The sequence below is a fragment of the Vitis vinifera genome, chromosome 5, assembly GCF_030704535.1.
Source record: "Vitis vinifera cultivar Pinot Noir 40024 chromosome 5, ASM3070453v1".
In the NCBI taxonomy this organism is placed as follows: Eukaryota; Viridiplantae; Streptophyta; class Magnoliopsida; order Vitales; family Vitaceae; genus Vitis; species Vitis vinifera.
Window position 1 is genome coordinate 5,700,616 of NC_081809.1, and position 18,787 is coordinate 5,719,402.

The following is an 18,787-nucleotide window of genomic DNA, read 5'->3' on the forward strand; positions in this document are numbered from 1 at the left end:
TTGAGTTTTGAAAGACCATTTCAGGCGTTTTCTCTCCAGGTCATGTAGAGAAGATACCCACCGTGGAAACCTTTCCAAAGGCCCTCTGAGGTACAAGCGTTGAAGAAGGGGCAATGGATTGGTCATTGTATCAAGCTCCAGAGGCTCCTCCTTATTAAGGGAGGTTACATTCAAGGAGGGGAGATTTGGCATCTTTTCAATTGAGAGGCACAAGCTCGTCCCATGTTCTTCTGCTAGTTCTACAATGCCCAACTTCCTCAACTGCGTAAGATTGTCGAGCCCTTGTATCATTCTGTGCTTCCGACTCATTCTGTGTTGCCCACTCGCCTTTACAAATGATAGCTTTTGTAGGTTCTTCAATCCCCTTTGGTGCCTTGAACCCCTGAACAATATCAAAAGGTGCACTTTCCATATTGTAGCAATAAATCAGCAGATGGCGAAGTTTCTCCAGAAATGTGATGGATTACCACTTGGGATTATTGAAATCAGTAGGGCTTGCGGAGTAAGCCTCGTCAAACTAAATACGAGTGGAAAAAATTACGTGATAGCCTTGAGTCTGAATTGAGAAGCGGTGGTGCCCTTTCAGATATTATGAGAGTGTTTTCTGCAAGTTACAAGGATTTACCTTACCATCTCAAGTATTGCTTCTTATACATGAGTATTTTTCCTGAGAATAATCCAGTTAAGCGAAGAAGACTGATTCGGCTATGGATAGCTGAGGGATTTGTAACAGAGGAGAGAGGCAAGACTCTTGAAGAGGTGGGGGAAGAGTACCTGAATGAGCTTATTTGCAGGAGTCTGATAAAGGCAAATGAAATGGACTTTGATGAAAGGCCAATAACTGTTGGAGTCCATAGTCTCATGCATAGGATAATTCTCTCAGTGTCACAAGAGGAGAACTTCTGTACTGTTTGTGCAGGACCAGAAGGAAACTTGGCTGACAAACCCTGGCGCCTATCCATCCAGACGGGAAACTTTCATCCGGACGGGAAACTTTGATGTGTCTCAGGACTTAACCTGTGTTCGAACTTTTTTCAGTTTCAGTACAGGTAGGGTAAACATTGGTTCGAATTTCAAACTATTGAAGGTTTTGGACATACAAAGCACTCCTTTGGGAAACTTTCCAAGTGCCATTACAGATCTTCTGCTCTTGAGGTACTTGAGTTTGAGGAATACAAATATAAGGAGCATCCCCAAATCCCTCAGGAACCTACGACACCTTGAGACCTTGGATCTTAAGCAGACTCTGGTAACAAAGGTACCCAAAGCAGTCCTACAATTGGAGAAACTTCGCCATCTGCTGGTTTATTGCTACAATATGGAAAGTGCACCTTTTGATATTGTTCAGGGGTTCAAGGCACCAAAGGGGATCGACACATTGAAGAACCTACAAAAGCTATCATTTGTAAAGGCGAGTGGGCAGCACAGAATGAGTCGGAAGCACAGAATGATACAAGGGCTCGACAATATTACGCAGTTGAGGAAGCTGGGCATTGTAGAACTAGCAGAAGAACATGGGGCGAGCTTGTGCCTCTCAATTGAAAAGATGCCAAATCTCCACTCCTTGAATGTAACCTCCCTTAATAAGGAGGAGCCTCTGGAGCTTGATGCAATGACCAATCCATCGCCCCTTCTTCAACGCTTGTACCTCAGAGGGCCTTTGGAAAGGTTTCCACGGTGGGTATCTTCTCTACATGACCTGGAGAGAATACGCCTAAAATGGTCTTCACTCACAGAAAACCCGATTGCAGCTCTTCAAAACCTCCCAAATCTGACAGAGTTGCAGTTGCTTGATGCATACACTGGAACCCAGTTGGACTTCAACTCAGGAAAATTTCAGAAGCTTAAGATATTAGACCTTGAGCAATTGAAACAGCTGAGGTTTATCATAATGGAAGATGGCACATTGCCTTGCCTACAAAAGCTGATCATAAGGCAATGCAATGAGCTGGAACCTGTCCCCGTTGGTATTGACAGGCTCCATCATCTCAATGAGCAGCACCTCTGCGATATGCCTGAGAAATTCGTGGCCCAGCTGAAGAAAAACGGTGGTCAATTTCGCCGTCTGGGTCACCATATTCTGTGTATTGATTCATATAACCAGGGCCAGTTGAAAGATCTTTCTTGATCATTATACATCTATGAGAAAGAATCAGGTCTGTAGAACAACCTGAATTCATCGTTTCCTTCTTACCTTGGATCTTAAGCAGACTCTAATAACAAAGGTATTGGATCTTAAGCAGACTCTAATAACAAAGGTACCCAAAGAAGTCCTACAACTTGAGAAACTTCACCATTTGCTGGTTTTATGTATCAACCAACAGCTTCTTAATTTACTTGTGCTTTAGGGCTGTTTGTTCTTGTGGAAGTCATTTCTCGGCAGAAAAATATCATTCCAGTGTCTGACTCATTGCACAATTTGGTGTGTTTTCCATTTTTCCAGTAGGAAGTTTCTCCAGTATTTTCACCTTTTAAGCTGTTGTTAATTGGAGGTTCTCTAGCTATGTAAATTTCATTTTCCTATCTAGAAATAGCTTTGAGACCAACATATGGAGCCATGAAAGAAACCTATTATCTGTTGCATGTAGTCATTTAGTTGTTTGATTTTCTTCATAAATTTTTTTTTCATCAAACTAGAAAGCTGAAGGATTTGTTAAATACAAGTGAAAAATGATTTCTAGTCCACTGTCAACTATTCTGTTTATCAGATCAATTTGCTGCTAAAATCTTCTTTCTCGTTTGGGTTATCACCAACTGAAGGTATTGGATCTTTATGTGTGGCTGAGTTTCCAATTGGAGGATTTGTTCCCAGACCGTGAACTGGCATTGTCACAGAGGGCCATCTGTAGCATGTGAGTGCTGTCCGGAGCTTTTCCAGTGATCTTTTAGTTTTCATTTGGGTTGATGTTTGTTATTCTATATGAAATTTGTAGGTTGATTGAGGGGTTCCTGGAAAGAGGAGGGTGGCGACAGCCAATGGCAAGTAGTATGCCCTCTCGCATTAGCTCAACTTCTCTTTTATCACACAAGCAAGATCTGTGAGACATCATTTGAAAAAGTTCACTCCCATCTCCTTTATGCTCTGTTTGACTTTGGGTGAGTCTGAAGGTTAAAGTAACTTGGAAACTAGAACGGCCAATACTTGCTACTTTCTTGTAGTCTCCATAACTAATATTTCCTTATCAATTCTTTTGGCAATCAAACCAAGCATTAAGCTTAAGCTTTCCGAGGAGAAATTTCATGCTTCTGATGCTGCAGTTTTCTTGTAAATTTCTAAATGCACACTTTCTTCAACATTGTATTTTCTTTTCTTGCTGTACATTCTTTCGTTTATGTGAACCAATTGATGGAAAAGAAATAATCAACTAATTTTTTTTGTTATTTTTTCCTTTTAAGTTCTATCTCTGTATATTATGTAGCGAAAAGAACTGAAGTTCTTTTTTCCAAACTTTTTGTTCCATCCTTCCACTTGAAGCTCTCTCCATAGTAATATGGTGCACACTTTTTGTTCCATCTTTCCATTTGAAGCGCTCTCCATAGTAAAATGGTGCACGAGAATGCAGATGCATTCTTAACCTTTGTGGTTACCTTCTTGTCCAGACATATATGCATCACAAATGAAGCTAACTGGAAGTTCGTTGCAATGCTTGGTTAGTGAAATCTATATATACATTTTGTGGTGGAGGTGTACAACAACTAAGAAAAAGTTATATACATGAAAACAGGTTAAAAAGATGATCTATTGCAAAAATAATTGAAATCAACAAGTATTCACATCAGGATTATACTTCCTAAATCAACGGAACCAGAACCCCCACTGAGGGCTCTAAGATTCATCCTGGTCGCATGAAATGACCATGCAAAAATAGGTCTCCCTACCTTGCCCCTTTATCACAGTCATCAAATGTAGTTGCATTAATCAAATATGAAGCTACAGGATGAAACTTTAGCATGAGATGGCACATTTTATCATCTGAATATCATGCTCCCCCTAATAGCCGATCTCTCCAACATGATGTACTGCGGAGAGTTGCTTTTGCCATTAGCAATGTCTTGGAAACTAACAAAACCATTACACAAAATGACCCATGCCCAGAAAGAAAAAGAGTAAAGAAAAGTGATGGATCAAGGGATGCATCCTAAATCTCAACAGTCATCCTTGTTGTCTTGCCTGTGACATCAACTTTTCAACCCTTTCCTTGGCTTCTACCATACTCTTCTTTTCAAGCTCTTTCAGCAACAACTTGTGGGTACAGTCCTTAGGAACCAATCCCTTTGACACCATTTCCTCAAAAAACAAGCAAGCATGTTCAAGTTTCCCACTCTTACACAGTCCATGCACCAAGAGAGAATAGGTTCCAACTTCAAGACTTATGTCGTTCTTAAACATGTGGTTCAACAATGCTGAAAGCACCTTCATTCTGTTGTTTCTGCAGCACATTTTCAGTAAAGGGGAGTAAGTATTAAGATCAGGCTTGCAGGAACTTTCTTCCATTTTCAGAAGCAGCTTCAAGGCATCTTCTTCCTGGGAATGCATGCAGGCAGCAGAGATCATGGTATTATATGTCAACACATCTGGGATTGCACCCTGCTTTGTCATGTCCTCAAATACATCCCGAGCATCCTTAAGCCTACCTGCTTTGCTTAGTATGTAAATCAAGGAACTGTAAAATGAAGTATCAGGAACACAACTGCTTCCCTTCATCTTCTCATACACCTCCAAAGCTTTAGATATTTCCTTTCCCTTGCCCAAAGCATGCATAACAATGGTGTATGTCACTACATTTGGGGGACACCCCTTTTCCTCCATCTCATTTAGTACAGAATTGACTTTGCGAAAATCTTTCTCGCGACAGTAAGCTTCCACAATGGACGTGTAAGAAATCACATCTGGGCAGAACCCATGTTCCTTCATCTCTGCCATAGACTTCAGGGCATTATCCATCTTCCTAGCTTTGCACCAACCATGAATCAATACATTGAAAGTATGAGGGTTCAAAAGAATTGAATCCTTGAACTCTACAAACACATCATTAGCATGCTCAACGCTATTCTCCTTAACCAGGGCATCCATAAGTGTATTCATCGCCAATGTGTCCTTCTTCACGCCAAACCTCTCCATTCCTCGAAATGCCTCTATGGCATCCTTCCACCGACTCGCCCTTGCAAGCCTTCTCATGACCTTAGTCATTGTGGCCAAGGAAACATATCCCCCCAATCGATCCATCTCCTCCACCAACTCCCACATAAGATCAAACTTCTTCAACTTCCCTAAGATGTCAACCATTGAGTTGTAGGAATTCATAGAATGCCTATAACCCGTTTGAGCTTTTGCCCACTTGAAAAACCCAAAAGCCGGGATCCAATCATTGCTGAATCTCTTCAAAACTTGCTCAACCAAGCTTTCGGATACACTCACGCCACACCCACCTAGAGCTTGGACAACAGCATCAGCCGAGGAGTGCCTAAACTTGAGAAGTTCACTAATTTTATCGATATCACTGTCAATAGTCTCCTTTAGCACGTACCCATCAACTTTACTGCGATGATCATGCTTTTGATTCTCCGCCCAATAAGCAAGTTTAGGAATCACGAAATCATCATCAGAATCTGAGCCAGCAGGGTTGTTATTCTGAGAGAATTTGACCCAGTCCGGAAGCTCGGGTGACTCGGCCGTAGTGGGTGACCCAGTCGTGGTGCAGAAAGGATTAAGTGACAAGTAATGGAGCGCATTGAGAAGAAGATTATTACCTTTATACATATATGGAGTTGTCGATGAGCCTGAATGCGAAAAAAGATGGAAAATTTTGAGTTTTGAAAGCATCTTGGATTACCCAACTGCGGCTAAGCCAAAGAATTAAAAAAAAAGGCTGTTGGATCACAGAGACTAGGAAAAGAACGGTCGGTACGCAGATCCCAGTCCTGGGAGAAAGTGATCAGGAATGGAGACGGAAACAATGCGCTTCGCTCCTTTCTCTTCACTATTTTTGCTCTCTCGAACTCCTTTCCCGGATTAAAACAGAAACAATAAGCCGACTACGCGCTACCCATTGCTTTTTAAAAACAGTTTTTGTCTTTGAAAAGGAAAATTTTTGAGACTTCAAATGTTTTACTATAATACCCTTACGTTGGTTTAATTTCCCATCTCTCGGTAACATACCGTAAATACCCTTAATTTTTGCAATAATTTACTTGCCATCCGAGGGGGATTTCAGACAAAATCCGAAGGCATTAGCATCAAATCTATAGCAACAAAAGAAGTATAAACCCTAAATCTCTATCTCCGTCTGCTTCAAATAGGACCAATTCGGGTGTTTTGAGTTTGAATAAGCGCCAATTCACATTTCCAAGTGGAAAAAAGGGTGCCGATTTTCAGAAACTCTTTCTTTGTTGAAGGTAAACTTCTGCTCTCATTCATCTTTTTGTTTGTTCCTTTTTTTGGTGATTTCCTTTTCTATTCTAACTCATCCCGGCTTTTTAAGGATGGATTTTATTCCTCTTAAATGGTTTGGCTGCTGAGAAAATGTAGGAAATTTTTTTTTGGCTTTTTATGTTTTGTTAAGTTACTTGATTTTTTCTTTTTTCTTTTTTGAAAAAAAAAAAAAAAAAAGGAAAGAAATGTAAGGTTGGAGGTTTTATTTTATTTCCTCTCTCCATATTTTCTCAGAAAACAAGGGAAACTTGAAGGAAGGAGAATTGAAAATTGAGTTCTGTTGTGTTCTTCATAATCATAAGGGGAAAACTTGAAAATTTAGAATGGAGTGTTCTTCTATTCATTTTTTTCTCATTCTAGTTAAGATTGAAAAGAAATGCAGTTCCAGAAGGAGAAAATTATGATGGTAAAATGGTTGTCTGTTTGGTAATTCACATGATTTAGCTTATCTACCTGTATAATCAAATGCTTAATTTATCATTGAAACTGCTTATTTACTGCATCATTGTGATTTCATTGGTACTGATAATAGAGAGAATATTGTTTGTCTTCTGAGAAATTTCATTCTACCAATTGGAAAAAGTGGAGCCAGGAAATTGGTTCTTGGGGAACCTAATATGATGCTTGGAGTGGTAAAAATTAATTAGGACAACATATACTTCGGCTGGGACGGGCCTTAGCTTGCAGAAATTTCATTCAAACTTCATTTTGTTTAGTAAAGGCTTTGAAGTTGTACTGCAGTAATTCACTCTAAAAAAAGATTGTAGGATCTGGGACAGGAGGAGAGGGGGTGGAAGGAAAGAGAAGAAGCAAACCACTGTCAAGTTACCATCAAACAGCTTCAATGTGGCTTGATTTTGGAGTATTTTGCTTCAGGGATGATTTTTGGTTGGTTGCATGGATGTCCAATCATTAACTTTTGCCTTATGATTAGAATCTTTTAAATACATTTCAAAAAAAACAGAAGGCTCTAATATTTTATAAAATTATTGTATAAAATTTTGGGCGACTCTAATTTCCTTATTTTTCAGGATAAGTAGCTTTGGTTGAAGATGCTGTTAAAGTTGAAAAGAGAATGTAAAAAGTTGAGTGTAGAAGAAAGGATTTTTCTTAAAAGCATTATTGGCTGTGGCACTTAGTGTGAGTGTGGATGGTTGTGTATAGTGTATGCAATCTTTCTTTGGGGGTAGGTTGTTGCATCAATTCAAGTCACTATGAAAGAGTTCGGATCCTTGGTTTTCTTTTTCTCTTTATTTGATTTTTAGTGCTCTTGTTTTATTATTATTATTATTTTGTGGGTTCAAGTTAGTGCCCAATGGGTTATTTACTTTTTTTCCAGGATTACATATTACACCATGAAGAGGGCATTTCCATGGAATGAACAGGTGGATGTTATATCATCAGATGAATCTTCTTCCTCCAATCCAGGTGTAGAAGTTGATAATGGGTCTGTTGACAAGAAGTCAATGGATATAACTATTGATCAACCTGCCCGACAAGAGCCATTTGAAGGTATTTGCATATTTGCATTGGAGCCAGTGGATTTATTGGTTGGTTACTTTATTCTCTAGTGATACTATCATACAGAAAACCAAGGGTGTGTTTTCTCTTGATTGTTTTCTAGGATATACTTTCACTTTAAACCATTGCTGCTTCTGTTGAACATATTATAAGGCCAGATTATTCAAGCAATTGAGACTTAACCCTTCCACTTCATTTTCTGAAGTGATCCTCATGTTCCAACTGTGAAGAATGTCACTAATTATGGGTAAATAAGAAATTTCAAGGAATAAAATGACCTCACTTTAAATCATAGAAAAGGACTATCTTATGTTTTGCATTCATCTATAAGATGCACAGAGTACCAGTTTGCTTTCTACAAATACTATCAATCCATGGTACCACAGTTAAACTGTTCAAGTGCATGGGATCCTTTAGTCTAGCAGTTTGAGCATAACAGCTCCAATTGTTGAAGGTCAAACTGCCAGCAGTTTGACTTGTCCATATTTTTATACTGGAGTGGCTGAGAGATTCATTAGTTCCCATCTTAACCTTTATGGTTCAGATGTCTGCAAATCAGTCCACTTGCAGTTCTACTCCTTTCAGTATTTGTGAGCTAATCTGGGACAGGAATCTAGAAATTTGGCTTGCCATAATGTTAATGGCACAAAAGGTTTTGACTTCTCTTGCAAGGAACGAAACCATAAACACACTACAATTTTGGGAGGCTTCTTTCCTTGAAATAGGCTAATTGTCCTCCATTGATTTCATTTTATATATACGTCAATGATGATGTACTGGGATCAAATTCATAATGATACTTGCTTCATACATACAGAATATTTGCGTTCATGATACTTCCATGTTAACCAGCATGTAGAAAATCATGGAGAAAGCGGTAGCATTGCTCAGGCTGTACTGGGTCTGCTGATACTTGATGCTAAAAAAGGTCCTGATATGTAGGAACCTCTTGGAAGATTCCAGGGCTGATTGATCGGTTAATTAGACTTTGCATCCTTTCAATTGGCTTTCCCACACAAGTTTCTTATTAATTGTGCTCTGGCTCCCCAAATGAGTCCTTAGCTGTTGTATGGATTTGCTTTCTTCAATTATCAACTGTATCCCTATTCTCACAAACGGTGTTATTGCATGAAAACTTGCCTTGATGCAGATGTAGTGATCAGAAGGGCAGAAATGTATCAGGAATACATGAAGCAGATTCCAATCCCAGCCCGTCGAGGCTCTCTTATTCCATTTGACACATGGATGGGATTAGCCAAATCCATAAAGCAATTGTATGGGCAACCTCTGCATTACCTCACCAATATTCTTGTAAAACAGTGGGATCAGTTAAGGATTGGAAGCAAGGATGAAAATAGGTCACTGGATTCCATTATTCACCCAAGTAAAGCTGAAGCTAGCATCTGGCTCATTGAAGAGGTCCACCGACAAACCACGTCTCCCCATCATATGGCAAAACTCTGGCTGTCAGACCCAATGCACTATGCTTTTGTTGATTCCATCTTCCCACAAATATGAAAGTTGCTCCGCAAGGCCTGTAAGTTTCTGCCTTAGGGCTACTCTTACTGGGTGTTTCCTAAATTCCTAGAAATGGTTTAGAACCATATAATGCAAATTTGGGGAAGATGCAAACACCTTTCTTGTTCATATATTTCGCCTTCTATTCCCATAATTTTTCAACTCTTCATAAATTTTGTGGCAAAGTAGCATCTTCTCTGGCATCTGTTCTTGATTTGTTCTTTTTGATGAAGCGTTCAAAAGCTAAAAAGTGCTTTGTACAAATGAAATAATGTAAATGGATTGACATGCTGAATTGTCCAAAAAATACTTACCAATGAAGTTCATGTAATATTACCAATAATCACAACAAGAACATAAGCCTTGCCGGAAGAAGTGAAACCTATTATTATCTCTAACAATAATTTCCCGATTATATATTATTGATGCCATTTTGGCAAAGGAGTGGCAATCAGAGCACATGCGCAGATTCTTAACAACACGAATTGGCATGCTTCGGCCTGTAGCGATAAGCCCAAATGCAATAGCAAGTTTCTCACTATGTCGACTGAGCAGGTACTCTTTCTCCTGCTCATCAACATCAAGTAAAACATTGGATAGATCAGGAATATGGCCAGCGTCTGAGAATCTGCAGTTCATCTCCTGTAGCATCAAGGCAATGTGGGTCATTTCTGGATGTGATTCATCCCCAGAGGTGAACTCATGTATTACACCATTAACCTGTACCGAGCTTGATCCGGGCACTTTGCGAACCCCTTTTTCCCTCAAGTTTAGTCTCACTCTTGCAACGTCCGTCCATTTCCCAGCAGAAGCATATATGTTTGAAAGAAGCACATGGACCCCAGCTCTCTGAGGAGCCAATTCATTTATCCTTTCAGCTGCATATGTAGCCATTTCAACATTCTTATGGACCCGGCAAGCAGCTAAGAGAGAACCCCAAACCACATCATTAGGCTCCATGGGCATGCTCTTTATGAGATCAAAAGCTTCCCTCAGTAATCCAGCTCGGCCAAGTAAATCAACCATGCACCCATAATGTTCAATTTGGGGGGAGATTCCATGGTCCTCCATCAAACTGAAAATATGCAAGCCTTGTTCCACTTGCCCACCATGGCTACATGCAGTCAGTACTTGCACAAATAGTACCACATCAGGTTTCACTCCTTGAATAAGCATCTGGTTGAAAAGTCCAGTTGCTCCTTCCCCATTTCCCTCCATGGCCATTGTTCCAATGGCTGCAGTCCAAGCAGATACATCTCTTTCAGTCATTTTATTGAAGACTTGCATTGCACTTTGAGGATCACCACACCTAGCAAACATATCAACCAGAGCTGTATTGAGCCGCATATCACAAGGAATTCCATTCTTTTCAATGTAAGTGTGAACCCACTTTGCAAGCTCTGGAGCACCTAAATATCCACAGGCAGAAGCAATGCCCATCATTGTCACCCTGTCTGCTTTTATTCCCTCGCCCTGCATTTCTCGGAACAGTTCAATTGCGTCCTCAAACAAGCTCTTCTGCACCAAACCACTAATCATGGTGTTCCAAAACACAGCATTTCTCTCTGGTATTTGATTGAATACTTCCCAAGCTGATTCCACATCACCATTTCTGATAAATCCCGCCGTTAGTGAATTCCATGAAACCACAGTCTTGTTGGACATAAGATCAAATACTCTACAGGCCATTTCTGGTTTCCCACACTTCATGTACATGTCAATAATCACATTTCCAATGCTATCCCAACCTTCTAGCCCGTTCCTTATCACATAACCATGGCACACCTTTCCATAGAAAAGATCAACTAACTGTGCGGAGGCCGAGATTGCAGATAACATTGTGACCCTGTCGGGTCGAGGGCCTTGTTGCAGCATTTCATCTAATATGGCAAGCGCCTCTCTCGCCAACCCCTGGCGCGCATAATTTGACAAGATCGTATTGTAAAGGACCAAATTTCTATCAACACATTCATCAAAGAGCCGCTTTGCAGCATCGATTGCACCGCATTTCATGTACATGTCGACGAGCGCATTCACCATGACTTTATTGAGCTTCAGCCCCAACTCACCGATATAAGCACACACTCTCTCGCCCATGTCAAGATCCCGCAACTTGGCACATGCAGAGATCACACACACCATGGTAACCGAACTAGGTCTAATACCCGCCTCCACCATTTCAAAAAACAAAGAAACGGCCTCTTTTGGACGATCCCCACGAGCGTAACCACAAATCAAACTAGTCCACGAAACAACATTTCTTTCAGACATTCCCTCAAACACTTTGTGCCCATGATCCATGTGTCCACATTCAGCATAGAAATGAATCAAACAGTTCTGTATAAACACATCTTCCTCTAAACCCATCTTGACAACCGACCCATGAACTTGAATCCCCTCACAGAAGGCTGCGATCTTTGTGCACCCACTCAAAACAAATGGAAAGGTATAGTGATTAGGTGTAACGCCTAGGACCAACATCCGAACATAAAGCAAGATAGCTTCGCGGCCAAGACCAGCAGAAGAGTAACCTCTGATCAAAGAGTTAAGCATGAAAAGCGCATCATCGCTTCTTACATCTTCTTTGAAGAGCTCAAAGGCCTTTCGAGCGTAGTCTAAGCTTTCCGGCGAGGCAATTTCTGCGCCAGCGTTGACCAGCTTGGTTAGAGTAGAAGGGATCTGATCAAGACCGTTCTTAGTAATTTGACAGTGTAACTGCTTGAGTTGGTTCAAGGTTTTGCAACATCGAAGTGATTCATTCAAACAACTGTCTTTGGTCATGGGGTCGGCCTCTTTGATTTGGGTGGCGGAGAGCAGAGGAGAGAGGCAAAGGCTGGAAGCCATGGCTGTTTTCTGTTGGATTTCTAACGGCTGCCTAAAACTGTTTTTAGATATTCCTAATAATATCTGTCTGTTGTTTTTAAAAACAAAATAAAATGCTTTCAGACAACAAAAAGACTTGATAAATTTTTAAAATAAAGAAATATATATATATAAAATATATGCATGTCATATTTTTACAATTTTTTTATTAAATAAATAAACTCTAAATTAAGTAATACTTAATATGTTAAATTTATTAACAAAATCAATAATTTTTAAAATTAACTTAAAATTAAAATATGGCGAATGGACTAATATTAAAAATTTATGGACAAAAATTAGTTTAGAATAGCCTTATCGTTTCTCTTTTACATAATATCGTTATTTTTCGACTTTTTTTCTCTAAGCAAATGAACTTCAAATTAAACCAAACTTAGTGTGTTTGATGTATTAATAAGTTTAATAATTCTTAAAAGTATTTTAAAACTCAAATAGTGAACTAATTAATATTGAAAATTTATGAACAAAAATGGATACTTTATGGTTTCTCTTCTATATAGAATCATTACTTTCTATATTTTTTTTCATTAGGCAAATGAATTTCAAATTAAACAAAATTTAATACGTTGAATTTATTAACAAGTTTAATAATTTTTAAAAATATTTTAAAATTCAAATAGCAGGAATTTGTGAACAAAAATTAGTTTACAACAACTTTATTTTTTATCTTCTACATAAAGTCATTATTTTTTGAATTTTTCATTAAGTAAATGAAGTCCAAATTAAATAACAAGTCTAATAATTTTTAAAAATAACTTAAAAATCAAATAATGATCTAATCAATACTAGAAATTTATGAACAATTCTATATAGAATCATTATTTTCTAATTTTTCTCAACAAATAAATTTCAAATTAAACAAAACTTAATATGTTAGATTCAATAAAAAGTTTAGTAAATTTTAAAAATATTTTTAAATTCAAATAATAAATTCATTAATTCTAGAGATTTATAGATAAAAATTAGTTCACTCTATTTTTTTTCACATAATTATATTTTTATAAATTTTGTCACCATAAAAATGAATTTCAAATCAAGTGATATTTTTATTGAATTTATTAATAAGTTTAATTTTTAAAAAAAATAATTGAGAACTAAAAAAATAGATCTAATCCTTAAAAAAAATAATAGTTCAAATATATTATAAGTCATGGTTTTATAGTTTCTCCCCATACATACAACTATCTTTTTTGAATTTATGTAAATAAATTATAAATAAAATACAACATAATTAATAATTTTTAAATTTTTAAGAATAATTTTGAATTCAAAAAATCAATCTAATTAATTTCATATTAAATCAAAACATTTTAGCCAGTACTAAATATGTGCATAAAATGAAAAACTTAACTCATTTACATATTAAAAAAAATTAAAACTTTATTCATTATTTATTTTAAATCAAATAGTTAATATCCATATCTTTCTAACATATATTAAAATAATATATTTTTTATAAAAAAAAATATAATTTATAATTTTATTATTTATATTTTGCTAAAAACAATTATAAAACTATTTTCATTTTTAATAAGACTTGAATTAAGTTTAATTTATATTATATAAATTGAATTTGCAATATTTTTATAAAATAAAAATATATATATTTTTAAAAACGACTTATCCAAACAAGTTTTTTATGTTCTTTGAAAGAAAGCTTCCTATCAATACCTCAAAAAATGTTGAAGATTTGGTGATAGTTTTTAAACTATCTTTCTTTTCTAATGTGTATTTTTTTCCAAACCCTGATGTTCTGAAATGCAATTGTTATCCACATTGTAAAACCATATATATGCAAACCCAAAGACACTTTTATTTATTAACTTCAGATTTATTCAAGTTCTCTACAAGGCTAACTTCCATTAGTGGTTGGAAGCTGGATTTGAAGCCGCATTTTCTCAACATGGGTTAAACATTTACATCTTTGTCTAAGGCAGTCTTGAACACAAGGATGGTCACTGCAGATAGCTGGAGAGAGTCATAGATATGGCCCTTATAGTGTGGGGAGAAGTCCTGCAGCAGCCTCCAAAAAGGGAAGCCCCAGCTTCACGCCACTTGCTCACATAGGATACAAAGTCTCCATCTTGAACTCCACTTGATTTCTGCAACACAAAACATACATCAGATTACATGCTAAACATAAGACAATGGACTTGAAAGTTAACATGTCAGGTCGATCAGACTGGTGCTAAGATTGCAGGATGATCGATGATCGTAGTTGAGCATATCTAGTTTCTGAATTTTATGAATGCTTCAAAACTATATGTTAGTATGAAATAGAACCAAAACAGAATGTGTGGCAGTTGATAATGCAGGCAAATATGAGCCACTTCAAGGATAATTAACTTGGGAACAAATAAAACATCTATTACTAACCATTACCCATTACCCAGGATCTAGACTCGCAAGCCAATATTCAGAGGGGCCAGAGAAGATGAGCACTAGTGGCCAGGTTTGAGCTCAATTCAAAATTTGAACGAAATAAAACCAAGGAAAGAGGAAACTCACCACCCACTCCTTTCGTACTCCATCATAAGTCTCACCGCTGTTTGGATATATGACTACTGGTTTAGTTGTTACCTGCAGGATTAAATAGCCGATAAGAAGCCAAGTATTTGAAAAGGTAGAAAGCTGTAAGGAGAGAGAATAAAATTTAAAAACTCATATCTGAGTTTCATCTCTTTTCCTCCTATCTGAGTTGCATTCACCATAATGAAAAGAGTCCTCTTCATAGAGTAGTAGTATGGAAAGATACATACTGATAAGAATAAGAGCAGAAAAACTGTCTTTCAACTTTTCACAGGCATTTGGAGAAGGAAACAGAGTTACCATATCTATTTTGAAAATTAGTCCTTGTAAAAAGAGCATAAACCTGGCATAACATACCTTCTGAATCAATAAAATCAGTCCATGAATAAATCTAGGAGGGGTGCAGTTGATTCCAACTGCAACAACTTGCTTGCATGAATCTGCAATTGAGGCACACTCTATCAAAGAATCACCACTAACCACATTGATTCCATCCAGAGAAGTGAATGAAAACCATGCTGGAATCTTTATGTTTTCTTCATCAAGAAGTTCTGCATAGGCCTGCAATAGAACCAAAAAGGGTCAAGAAGTATACGACCAGAATAAAAAATCTCATTTCAAGTAATCTCATGAGCCCAGCACTCATGCCGTATGCTGGTGGACCACACAACCATAAACCTATGTTAAACTGGACCACAACTGGAGCTGGAGAGGCAAAATGTAAACCAACCAGCAAACCAAGCTGTTCAACAGCATGAAGTATAAACTCTTCTTCAGATCACGAATTCCATCTTTCCTGGATTCCAAATTTAATACGTTCTTTACATGTGATGCAATTTGGTGGATATAGCAGTAATACCTTTGAATTTTACAAATAATGAAATGATATACATCTTTATAAAAAAAATAAATACGGTAACTGTTTGAGGCTTAGTTTATACCCCACCTTAAGCACTTTGCAACTTTATAAATAGCAAAAATTCATACAGATTGTATGGACAAGGTTAAATAGCCTTTCCACAAATAACATAAAGAAAATACCTTTGCTTCTAGCTTATTTGGAATTGTTTCAAATGCAATCAAGTCAGCACCTGACTCAGCTAGAACCTGGACCCGTCTCCTGTGAAAATCTTTCAAAGTTTCCAGAGTAACTGCAGCACCATAGTGCCCACTGTAAAGGAAGAAAATAAGGCATGCCATCACTAAAATATCATAATCTAAATACTGCCATAACTTTAAATTCAAACATAAAGTAATGAAACAGTAATTTGAAAGGTAGGGCCTGGAAAGAACATGCCCATGTTATAAATATCATTTATGCAGGGACGTTGCTCGACTTTAATTCCAGCTCTGAGATCTTCTAGGCTAAATAAACTTCCAAACAATTTTGTGCTTTTTTCTTTTTCTTTTTCTCTCTTTAGGCTGAGGCATGCACATTGCTAACATGCAGCCTAATTATAACTTACAGAGTAATTTGCTATTTGCTCTGCATTTCCTAATTCATCGTGATGGAATCCTAGGATTGAGAAGACATGATATCATGAAGATTAAATAGCCCAATCATACTAGTGCACTCAATACCTGGTTGAACACAGATGACAATACAGCACATCACTTCAGTTGTAGACACAAGAAATATGATTGCAACATAGGAAGCTACTATTAAGAATTACTAAGTAACTCACCTATACTCGGATCCATCAGCCAGATAAGCCCCGTAGCTGCCAACAGAAGCTGCAACTAAGATTGGACGCTGCTCTAGACAAGTGCCCTTGGCACATCTCTCATGATAAATATCCCTTGCCTCGCATGCAATTTCAACGCTTCTCCTTAGCAAAACTTCGGCTTCTTCTCTAGACAAGCCTTTGGCCTCAAAGCCCTGAATAGTAGCCTGTCTTACATACAGAACAATGTTACCTTTCTTTTCTTTCTTTCTGTTAAGCAAAATGAAAAATCTATTGGTTTGATACACATAAAAACATAGAAGGGACAGCACAATAACCTGATAAGATGCTGTTATTATGATACTTGCCCCTGCTTCAAGGTAATCTAGGTGCACCTGTCATAGTAAAACAATCAATCAACAAAATCCTCTATGAAAGGCAAAGGAATTAGCTATCAAAGTGTCTTTCAGTTCTTCAAAATTGATTATGATACAACTACAGAGGGTAAGGGTAACACTACCCGATTTTTAAATCCTTTGTATAGAAAAATTATCAAGATGAAACTATGGCACTTGGTATTGCGAATTCTATGGAATCCCACGGTTGTTTTATTCTCACCTAAGAAAGCCAGCATGCCAACTTTGTTTTCTCAAAACACGACATTCAAAAAACTGTGAAGTAAATTGATCTCATCACCACAAGGCACATCACAAACCCAACACCAGTGCCCATTCAAGCCTATAATTCATTGAATTTGGTTGCAAGAGAACCTTAATTCATCCAAGGACCGCTATAGACTCGACCAGCGAAATATCATATTAATCAAGGACTATGAAACATGCACTCCTAAAAGACTTTTCAAACACATTTTGGTTTCTGATTGAACATGCGACAAGAAAATCTCCTTCACATATGGATTTCTTACAAGCTTGTCAGATTCCAGCTAGGAGAAGACAAAGATGATTGAAGCATTTCAACATCCCAGCGTGGCCCACATGTCCTGCTACAGGTATCTAACACATAAAGCTAAAGTCTCCATGATTTTTTTTTCTATTCTAACTTCTCACAATAATTCCCTTTACGAAAATTGCATTTGATGTTTCACTCTTGATGCAAAGGACCATTAAAGCATCTATCACCACACTCTTTGTGATGTGAAACAGAAACCTGTATGAATCAGCTGTTCTTACCTCATCCCTCTTTGTAATTTACCTATTTTTCAAACATGCATGACACACGACAGATGTCATGAAATAACGTGAGCTCATAAACAAACATGAGGTGGATTAGGATAGCCTTTGCCACGTATAATATAGGCAGTTTTTTATTTTTGCTTTGTGAGCCTGCAATTTCTGATGTGACTGGCCACAGTTTCACAGTGTTTCCTGCTCTCTGCGGCCTCCATTTTAAACCTCAGATGACCATCGGGTCCATCTATTTTAGTTAAGATTCTGAAAATACTCTTCTTAATTTTGGAAGGTTTTTTTTTTTTTTTTTTGTCATGCTCTAGTGAAGTTATGTTCTAGTGAAATAAACCACAAGCAACCCATCAAGATTCTACCAACAAAAAGCTCAAAAACAGAGCAGACAACCGGAAAAGCACATGGGCTTCTCCCAAAGAAACAAAAAGACCAAATTTCAATCCATAAAACTCATAAAAATGAAAAAAAAAATTAAAAATACAACCCAAACCCAAAAAATAAGCAACGAAATGATGAGGAAAAAAAAAAAGAGGAGACAGTGAGAAAGAGAAACAGAGAGTGTATTACCCTCCTGATAAGGTCAGGAGAATGAATGAGGCATGTGGCGCTCCAGAGAGGGTCATTGAGGTCGGCGCCGTGACGCTCGAGCTCGGTGGCAAGGCCGCCGTCAATAACCGCGTAGCCGCCGGACTGGCGGATGAAATCGGCCATGAAAGTGGGTGAATGGAGGGTTGCGAATCCCATATGGAAAAAACAGAGATTGAATGAGAAAATGAGAAAACGAGATAAGGAGAGAGGTTTTTATGGGAGTTTGGATTGAGAGAGCTAACAAGACAAGCTCCACCGTTTTACGGTTTCCCCTGTCGAAACTCCAGCCACCCCCCTTTATTTGGAGGGAAGATCCTTACAATTACTCAAATGCCCCTACTCCTTTCAATTTTCCTTTTATACCTATATTTTTATTTCTTTTTCAATTAATAATTAAATGATATCATGGGAATAAAACTTAAAATTTTAAATTTCTTATTTTAACCAAA

General features: G+C 37.6%; 5 protein-coding genes across 12 annotated transcripts; 2 read left to right on the forward strand and 3 right to left on the reverse strand.

The window, feature by feature from the left end:
* The first annotated feature begins 398 nt into the window (after positions 1-398).
* LOC104879257 (disease resistance protein RPM1) lies at positions 399-3,381 on the forward strand. 4 transcript variants are annotated; one of them, XR_009465649.1, is made up of 3 exons: positions 399-2,225; positions 2,259-2,852; positions 2,934-3,381. XR_009465649.1 is itself a non-coding variant. In XM_010651638.3 (3 exons), the coding sequence occupies exon 1, from the start codon at positions 1,319-1,321 to the stop codon at positions 2,126-2,128; it is 810 nt and encodes a 269-aa protein (XP_010649940.1). In that variant the 5' UTR covers positions 399-1,318; the 3' UTR covers positions 2,129-2,225; positions 2,761-2,852; positions 2,934-3,381. The 4 variants fall into 4 exon arrangements, 3 of the variants coding, with proteins under 3 accessions (XP_010649940.1, XP_010649941.1, XP_010649934.1); XM_010651638.3 differs by having other exon boundaries at positions 2,761-2,852; XM_010651639.3 differs by having other exon boundaries at positions 399-2,156; positions 2,761-2,852.
* Positions 3,382-3,896: 515 nt separating this feature from the next.
* LOC100249363 (pentatricopeptide repeat-containing protein At3g22670, mitochondrial) lies at positions 3,897-6,086 on the reverse strand. Its single transcript, XM_002279052.5, has one exon. It carries the CDS (start codon positions 5,822-5,824, stop codon positions 4,154-4,156), a length of 1,671 nt encoding a protein of 556 aa, XP_002279088.2. The 5' UTR covers positions 5,825-6,086; the 3' UTR covers positions 3,897-4,153.
* Positions 6,087-6,172: 86 nt separating this feature from the next.
* Positions 6,173-9,675, forward strand: LOC100244199 (protein RDM1). 3 transcript variants are annotated; one of them, XM_019220069.2, is made up of 5 exons: positions 6,237-6,396; positions 6,990-7,321; positions 7,465-7,619; positions 7,773-7,945; positions 9,105-9,675. In XM_019220069.2, exons 4-5 carry the CDS (start codon positions 7,789-7,791, stop codon positions 9,470-9,472), a joined length of 525 nt encoding a protein of 174 aa, XP_019075614.1. In that variant the 5' UTR covers positions 6,237-6,396; positions 6,990-7,321; positions 7,465-7,619; positions 7,773-7,788; the 3' UTR covers positions 9,473-9,675. The 3 variants fall into 3 exon arrangements, with proteins under 3 accessions (XP_010649945.1, XP_019075614.1, XP_010649946.1); XM_010651644.3 differs by lacking the exon at positions 6,990-7,321; XM_010651643.3 differs by lacking the exons at positions 6,990-7,321; positions 7,465-7,619 and having other exon boundaries at positions 6,173-6,396.
* Positions 9,676-9,726: 51 nt separating this feature from the next.
* On the reverse strand, positions 9,727-12,370 carry LOC100266544 (pentatricopeptide repeat-containing protein At3g22690). The gene has a single exon (XM_002279098.4). It carries the CDS (start codon positions 12,314-12,316, stop codon positions 9,806-9,808), a length of 2,511 nt encoding a protein of 836 aa, XP_002279134.1. The 5' UTR covers positions 12,317-12,370; the 3' UTR covers positions 9,727-9,805.
* A 1,776-nt stretch (positions 12,371-14,146) lies between these two features.
* Positions 14,147-18,699, reverse strand: LOC100264835 (homocysteine S-methyltransferase 3). Of its 3 annotated transcripts, XM_002283008.5 has the most exons (7): positions 18,318-18,699; positions 16,887-16,943; positions 16,570-16,775; positions 15,926-16,055; positions 15,242-15,445; positions 14,864-14,935; positions 14,147-14,457 (listed from the first exon to the last, which is right to left on the reverse strand). In XM_002283008.5, exons 1-7 carry the CDS (start codon positions 18,492-18,494, stop codon positions 14,311-14,313), a joined length of 993 nt encoding a protein of 330 aa, XP_002283044.1. In that variant the 5' UTR covers positions 18,495-18,699; the 3' UTR covers positions 14,147-14,310. The 3 variants fall into 3 exon arrangements, with proteins under 3 accessions (XP_002283044.1, XP_059592848.1, XP_010649948.1); XM_010651646.3 differs by lacking the exon at positions 14,147-14,457 and having other exon boundaries at positions 14,864-15,113; positions 18,318-18,620; XM_059736865.1 differs by having other exon boundaries at positions 14,147-15,445; positions 18,318-18,621.
* Between the last annotated feature and the right edge of the window lie 88 nt (positions 18,700-18,787).